General features: G+C 51.8%; 1 protein-coding gene across 3 annotated transcripts; it reads left to right on the plus strand.

Annotated features, from left to right (window-relative positions):
- Window positions 1–355: 355 nt before the first annotated feature.
- On the plus strand, window positions 356–7,316 carry Uap1l1 (UDP-N-acetylglucosamine pyrophosphorylase 1 like 1). Of its 3 annotated transcripts, none has more exons than XR_009593730.1 (9): window positions 356–778; window positions 1,018–1,222; window positions 1,433–1,608; window positions 1,855–2,027; window positions 2,130–2,323; window positions 2,741–2,881; window positions 3,330–3,530; window positions 4,097–4,163; window positions 4,515–4,582. XR_009593730.1 is itself a non-coding variant. In XM_021651122.2 (9 exons), the coding sequence occupies exons 1-9, from the start codon at window positions 490–492 to the stop codon at window positions 4,605–4,607; spliced, it is 1,524 nt and encodes a 507-aa protein (XP_021506797.1). In that variant the 5' UTR covers window positions 358–489; the 3' UTR covers window positions 4,608–7,316. The 3 variants fall into 3 exon arrangements, 2 of the variants coding, with proteins under 2 accessions (XP_021506797.1, XP_021506798.1); XM_021651122.2 differs by having other exon boundaries at window positions 358–778; window positions 3,330–3,515; window positions 4,515–7,316; XM_021651123.2 differs by lacking the exon at window positions 2,741–2,881 and having other exon boundaries at window positions 361–778; window positions 3,330–3,515; window positions 4,515–7,316.
- The last annotated feature ends 586 nt before the right edge of the window (window positions 7,317–7,902 follow it).

Below are 7,902 nucleotides of genomic sequence, written 5' to 3' on the forward strand. Positions count from 1 at the left end.
CTCTGCTCTAATTTTCTTACTGGTCCCCTCCGGGCTGTGGACAGGCAGAAGGGTGGGTTAGATCTGGTCAGCCCAACGGAGTGCCTCACCAGGGCAAGGACAGAATAGCTCTGGCCACATGGAGGGTTTGGAGGGGGTGGCGTGAGATAAGTTATTTAGGAGAGAAACGTCTAGGCCTTGGGAACTAGGAGGACTAGGAGGGTCTGGTCTGGACTGTACACCTTGAGCTTGAGGGCAGAGGTGGAGAGAGCCCGTCTTGTGAGAAGCCTGGAGCGGAGCTAGACTGGGAGGCCGGGATTCAGGTCAGGAAAACTGGCTGGGGCGGAGCCAAAGAGTACAGAACTGAAGCTCAAGTGGGGAAGGGGGCGGGGTCCCGGGTGGAGGTGCCGCGCCCTGGGTCTGCCCCTCTGGAATCTGCGCCGCCTGTGATCTCGTGACTTTGGTCATAAGGTCACGAGTACGGGCTGATCCTGCAGCTGCAGTTCCAGCATGGCCTCAGAGACGGATGTACGCGCAAAGCTGCAGAGCGCAGGCCAGGATCACCTCCTGCGCTTCTGGGCCGACCTGGCTCCGGAGCCTCAGGCCGCGCTGCTGGCGGAGCTCGCCTCCCTGGAGCCCGACGCGCTGCGTGAGCACTGCCAGCGCGCCTCGGCCGCCTGCGCACTAGCCCCGGGTCCTCTGTTGGACCTGGAGGCGCGCCTGCAGCCCCTGCCCCCAGAACGCGTGGGCAGCGCGGTCCGCTGCGACCGAGAGACACTCCTGCGGTGGGAAGAGGAAGGTAGGGCAGCACCCGATTAGGCGGGGTTTGGGTCGGCGCTGCCCATGCCTACAGGAGAAAGGGGCCAGGGGCCGAGTGGAGACAGGAGGGGACAGACTCAGGAAGTGCTGCGTGGAGTTATTTGCCTTGCAACTCCTTCCTCCTACGCTTAGTAGACCCCGAAGTCGTGCCTTAGCAGTCCCATATGTGGCTCTCAAAAGTGAAGAGGCCTTTCCTCACGACGCGCCCCTCCCCTCCAGGATTCCGACAGATTGCTCTGAACAAGGTGGCTGTCCTGCTGCTGGCCGGTGGGCAGGGCACTCGCCTGGGTGTCACCTACCCCAAAGGCATGTATCAAGTAGGACTGCCCAGCCAGAAGACCCTGTACCAACTGCAAGCAGAGCGGATCCGTCGTGTTCAGCAGTTGGCTGGTCAGCGACTGGGGACCCACTGCACCGTGCCTTGGTGTGTCCTTCTTGCCAACTTCCCAGAATGACTGCCCTTAATGACCCAGGCCTGCCCCTACACCAAGACCTGAGACCCAGTTTTAGCACGGGCCCTAGACAGCGCCCAGTTCTTGCCCTTATAGCTAGCTCCCTGTAGGCTTCTTGCAGCCACACCTGCCAGGTTAGGCAAGATTCCCCTGGAAGCAGCTCACTTTTAGGACATTTACAGGTACATCATGACCAGTGAGTTTACACTGGGACCCACAATCAAGTTCTTCAAGGAACGTGACTTCTTCCACCTAGACCCCACTAACGTGGTGCTGTTCGAGCAACGCATGCTACCTGCTGTGACCTTTGAGGGCAAGGCCATACTGGAACGGAAAGACAAAGTTGCCATGGCCCCAGGTACCGCCCACACCATGGGCAAGGAGGGGTTGTCCAGCTGGACCACAGAATACAGCTGTGGGTCAGGTGGCACTCATAGATGTGCTCAGGCAGGCTGTGTGTCCCTGGCTCATACTGGAGTCTCATTGTCACATGATAACAATCACAAGGCTCTTGGTGGTTTGTGCTTCTGCAGCATTTACTAGACTGAGCAGAAGAGCAAGCTGGAGTCCATGATCCAGAAGCCCATTCCTTTCTCCTCTACAGATGGCAACGGGGGCCTGTACTGTGCATTGGTTGATCACCAGATCCTAGAGGACATGAAGCATCGGGGTGTAGAGTTTGTGCATGTGTACTGCGTAGACAACATCCTGGTGCGGCTGGCTGACCCAGTCTTCATTGGCTTCTGTGTGCTTCAGGGAGCAGACTGCGGTGCCAAGGTGGGCACCAAGCTGTAATTTTCCCTGGCACTTGGCTTCTTCCCAAACCCTGTCCTCATCCCTGTTACTCCCGGCACTCTTAGTCTATATCTGGTGCTTCAGGTGGTGGAGAAAGCATACCCTGAGGAGCCGGTGGGTGTGGTGTGCCAGGTGGACGGTGTCCCCCAGGTGGTGGAATACAACGAGATCAGCCCTGAGATTGCTGGGCTGCGTGGGGCTGATGGGGGCTTGCTCTACAACACAGGCAACATCTGCAACCATTTCTTCACCCGAGGCTTCCTGGATATGATCACCAGGTATGTGGCAACAGATGGCTGTGACACCCAGCCTAGGCTGAATCAAAAAATGCCACAGCAGCTGGAGCTAGCCTGAACCAGGCCACTGTTGGGAGTGGCAAGGGGTTGGGTAAAGAGAATTCCTGTGTTATAAACAAGACAGTTCTGACCAGAGTCACAATCTGGGAAGCCTGTCTGAGGCCTGGGTCAGAGCTATCTTCTGTGGATTGGCTCCACTGCCCACAGATGCCACCTCTGCCCTGTCATTAGCCTGGGCAGCATTGTGGCTGGTGGCCCTGAGGGTACATGGAGAAAGCCTGTGACCTTCCCAGAGATGGAGCCTTGTGCTACTTCTCCTGGCCAGGTATACAGAAGTGAAGACTGGTGTTCTAGGGGTGCCCTGTCTGAACCATACCCTCTTTGTCCTCTTGCTGCTAGGGAGTTTGAGCCCTTGCTGAAGCTGCATGTGGCTGTGAAGAAGGTCCCATATGTGGATGAGGAGGGAAATCTGGTAAAGCCGTTAAGACCGAATGGGATAAAGATGGAGAAGTTTGTGTTTGATGTGTTCCAGTTTGCTAAGTTAGTGTAGCAGTCACTTGTTTTCTTTTCTTCCCTCTCTTTGTTCTGGTTTGGGTTTATAGAGTAGGGAAGCTTGGTGAAGGCCCAGGTTGGGAAACCCGAAAGACTGTAGGTTGGTTTGTCTCAGGGGAAGTCCAGAGGGTGTTCTTGTCCCTAAGACAAAGGGAACATTGGTGGTTCTCAGAGGATAAAGAGCTCCCCTCCCCAAGCAATCCCACAGTCCTGACCTAGTGTCCCCACCTCTAGACATGTGGCAAGTGGGAGTTGGAGGACTTGATGTTTCCTAGGATCTCAGGAAAGTAAAGGTACTTTTTGTGCCTTTGGGGATCTCCTAGACTACCATACTCATGGGAACTGACTCCCATTCAGGGAAATCTGGCCTACCCTTGCCTGTCCAGAGCAGGACAGCTGGCTGGGATGCAGGGTAATGAACCCGTCTCTCCACCAGGAACTTCGTTGCCCTTGAAGTATGTCGGGAGGAGGAATTCTCCCCACTGAAGAATGCTGACACAGCCAGCAGCGACAACCCCTCCACCTCCAGGAGAGCCTTGTTGGCTCAGCACTACCGCTGGGCTCTGCAGGCTGGAGCCCACTTCCTGGATGTACACGGGGTCCAGCTTCCTGAGCAGTCTGGGTGAGGGGCTCTGAGGTTAGCCTGGAGAGCAGAATTCTCATCCCAGGTCCCTGTTGATGCTGCCATTGTCCCACTTGGCCTTTGACCCAGCACCACCCAGATGCAGATGGCTGTGTTCCCAGACAGTGACAACATGCTTTGTGACTGTTGGCTCAGCATCTTTCTTAGTCTCAGGTTATGGTCAGGGAACCAGGGAGGCAGGGTCTCAGATGTCCACAAATATACTCTCACAGGCTTTGAAGATGAGATCCAGGCCTAACCCTCAAGAGACATAGGGACAGAGAAGAAAAGGACCTTTGGTGTCTGTCTCCCCTGTTGCTGTACTGGAGCTGCAGCTGGGCGCAACTGTCTGAACTCTATGCGGGGACCCTGTGTGTGATTTATTTAGTTAGGCCGGAGTCTGTCACTGGTCAGATGGCCTGTATGGGTTTGGGCTGTGCAGAGGGAGGAGTATGCTGTGGAGGTATGATTGGTGTGTGACATTCATGCTGAGCATGCTCTTACCACTTTATGTCGTAAGGGTTCTGGGAGGGTCCCCGCATTCACTTGTGAGGCCAGTGCTGACAGCTGTTCTTCCCCAGATTGCTCCCAAATGGAGACCCTCCAGCCATCTGTGAAATATCGCCCTTGGTGTCTTACTCTGGAGAGGTAAGCCTGTGGTTCCTGTCCAGGAGTTCATGGAGTCTGCTGTGTGTGAGAAGTGGACACCAGGGTAGACAGGTCACATCCCTAATTCAGTTGGGCAGTGAAGTGTGAAGACTTTTAGGATTGCGGTGAACTGAGGGGTCTGGAGGCCTTTGCAAGTCTTGGGTGGGTTGGGGTACAGGAAAGAATCAAGGCTGAGACCAAGACTTTGGGGAGTCTTCTGAGGGAGAGACACTAGCCCTCTGCTGACCCTCCCTGAGAGGGCAATAATCCTCCCTGGAATGCTGTTTCAGGGTAGCTGGATGGATGGACAGACAAAGTGGACACTTAGCCACTGTAACCCTTTGCTTATAGGGGCTGGAAATGTACCTGCAAGGCCGAAAACTCCAGTCTCCGTTCATTCTGGATGAGGACCAAGCCAGGATGCTGCAGCTACAGGAGTGCTAACCTGCTTGCTCACAGCCTCACCAGTCCTGGCTCTGAGAAATGCTGGCCTGCAGGACACCACAGGGAGTGTGCTAGTTTACTTCACAAGGTTGGGACTTCCTGGGTTCCCCATGGATTCCGGTTGTCTGTGTGTGTATGGTTTTTGTTTGTTTGTTTTTGCTTCATTGCTGGCTCTGGAACTCAGCTGAAAGGCAGAGAGTTGGAGATCTTGGGAAATGGAGCTAGAGGAGTGCAGGGTAGAATGAGGGAGGTGTTGTCTGTGAAGGCCTCATAGGAGATAACCCTTCCAGCATCTGCCCTGCCTGCACACAGACCAGCCATATGCTTGCTCGGCAGACAGTGATATACACCTGATGGGGGTGTAGTTAGAAGACCCCCCCCATCTACTCCCAGGTAGCAGAACCATAACTGGAATAAGGCTGAGCATGTTACCTACCCCATGTACCTAGATGGGACCAACCAAAGAAGCCTGATGCCCATGGTTAAGATTGTCATTGAAAACCCTGATCCAAGCACCTGAGATGAAAGCAGTTCTTCCTGCCTTCTATAGATTCCCCCACTCCATGAATCTCCCAGTCACACCCACAAGTGGACCTGGTTGCTGGGTTCTAAGTATCCCCCCCCCAAGAACCAGAAACCTACAGCTTTTCCTAGAGCTTAAAGCCCAGGCACTCGCATGGAGTTGTGGCATATGTAAGTGGTGCAGCTCTATTGATTCACAGCTGTTTTCCCATGCAGGAAAATGGAGACACCAGCCCTTCCCTTATAATGTAATAGTAGTTAGGAGAGGCAGCCTGCTCCAGATATTAGCTTTCCCAGAGGAGGTCACTGGGAAGTGTGTATTCATCATGTGGGTACAGATCTGGGAAAGATGGCAGGATCAGGCCCACACCTGCCATTGTTGGGACCAACATGTAGAAGCTGGGCTTTGGCTGGGCTCTGTGGACACCTTGCTGTACACCTCAGAAGTAAATGGTATATCTTGGCACCTTCTCTTATTGATCCACAGGCAAGCCAGGGTCCCCTAGGAAGGAAAGATCAAAGGGAGGGAGATCAAGGCCCTAGGGTCCTTCTGAGTAAGCAGTCAGTTGGGTGGATTCTTGAAAGGATAAAAAAAAAAATCAAGGAGGTCTCCATGTCCTATTTCCTTGGTGACTGCAGCTTATGTGATTATAAGACTGTCAAGGTATGGTATTTCAAGACTTCACGTGGATATAGTAGTGTTCCCCTTATTCACTCAAGATGAATAATTGTCCCCTTACCACAGAGCTCTTTTTCAGGCCCCTTCTCCATAGCATAGCCCCGTATTGTCCTGAGAAGGCTACTGAGTTTTGAAGGAGTGGACATCTTTAGTTTCACAGATTGGACTTTTGCAGTAAATCCAGGTTGCAGGGGTTTGTAGGCAGGGTCTTGTGCATCCTTGGCTGGCATTGAATTAGCTACACAGATTAGAGTGACCCTGGACATCTGAACCTCATGACAAGGTGCTCAGTTTGTGGGGTAGGGGAATGGAATCTAGGGCTTCATTTCCATGGTAGTTAAGCCCTCTACCACCAGCTCCACCTTCGGGCACAGTTTACTCATTTTCATGACATAGAGGTGGGAATGGGTAGATCCAAGGGACAGGACTTTAGGAACAGGAGGCTGCCCAAAACACCCTTCCTGCTTCTCAGCTCCTAAGACATAGGACACACCAGGGACAGATGGTGGCTCACTCACATGTGCTTTCTTTTCTGATAAACACCCTTATTCTTTCAATGATTGCAGAAAGCATCTCCTGAGGGCATTGCTAGGATTATACACAGGAATATAAATAACCAAGAAAACCAGCAGGACCCTGAGTACAACCTCGAGGAGACCTGAGACCAGTAGGGTTTTCAAATTCCGGGAAACCAAAGGCCAACCAGGCTTGCCATATGGGGAGTTCTTCAGGTACCCAGAAATGCACAGCCAGGTTGTACATCTTAAATGTGCAGCTGGAACTAGGTGTGGTCCATGGTGGCACATGCCTTTAGTCCTAGCATAAGGGAGGTGGAGGCTGACCTGGTCAACTAGGGAGTTCCAAGCCAGCCAGAGCTACATAGTGAGGTCCTGTCTCAAAAATAAACACTATGTAGTTAGGCCTGGAGCAAACAGTAGGTAGAGTACCCCTATGCCATAGGCTCTGCTTTGCAGTTTTGAGCATTTACCTGGAACCGTGTATAAAGTGAACTATGTAGTTTGACTTAAGCTTCGATCCCAAATCCCTGGGGCCTTGAGTAAAACCTCCCTGTTAACATCTTTTACCCCCAGAGCTAGCAGGAAGGGCCTAGCAGTGGCCTTAGGTGCACAGGGCTCTAGTCTAGCCATATTCCTTTTATGAGGAAGCAGGCTGGGCCTGTTCTGGTTTTCCCTGTGTAGAAGACTCATACTGAGCCTTACATGGAGTAACCCCATTTCATACAATAAGAGCTTACTCTTTGTCCATCTCAAGTACCTATCAAACTCATCACTTGTCAGAAACCCATCCCAGAAAATCATCAGAGCTGTGTGGACCTGCTCTCTGCATCTGCTCCTTGCTCTTGCTTTCAGCTCTGAACCCTGAAGCCTCTTTAACTTTCTTAGGCATTCTATAATCTATATGATTGTACGACACAAAGTATGTTATCTGAGAATTGTGGTAGTAGGAATTAAGATTGGAATGTAATAAAGGAACCCAGGAACCCGTGATTACCAGTGGTCATGATTACCCAGAAAATCAAGAGTGCCAGTGAAATCAAGGTAGCCTGTGAGTTTGTGGAAAGACACAACATGCTGGTCTACATTACTGGCTTAGCCTGACTTGATTGATGTTGAGATCAGAACAATTCCAACCATCAGAAAAGCAATCTAGCAAGCCAGGTGTGAGGGCACATTTTAAAAATCCCAACAGAAAAGAAAACTTTAGAACTTAAGAGACGGGTGGATAATTAGGAAGAAAGACTTTACACTTTAGGAGTCATGACCAAATGGAAAGTAACAGAGTCAAGGCATTTGTGGCAGTGCTGACACCTGTATCTACAGTGCAGAGGCTGGTGGAATTATTTGGAAACATGCTAGTGCTGCTTTGGCTAAACATTGGACTATGTATAAACCATAAATAAGTCATGGGACTTCACAGTGGAGCATAGTCAGAGTAGAGCCATTAAAAATATCCTGTCTGCACCTCAGGAAGTTCTGTTACCCACCAATGAATGCACAAACAAGAGAAAGTCATGGCAGGCTGCAGCAGTGGTGCATGCCTATAATCCTAGCACTTGGAAGAGGCAAAACGACC

This window comes from Meriones unguiculatus, chromosome 8 (assembly GCF_030254825.1).
Source record: "Meriones unguiculatus strain TT.TT164.6M chromosome 8, Bangor_MerUng_6.1, whole genome shotgun sequence".
NCBI classification, from domain to species: Eukaryota; Metazoa; Chordata; class Mammalia; order Rodentia; family Muridae; genus Meriones; species Meriones unguiculatus.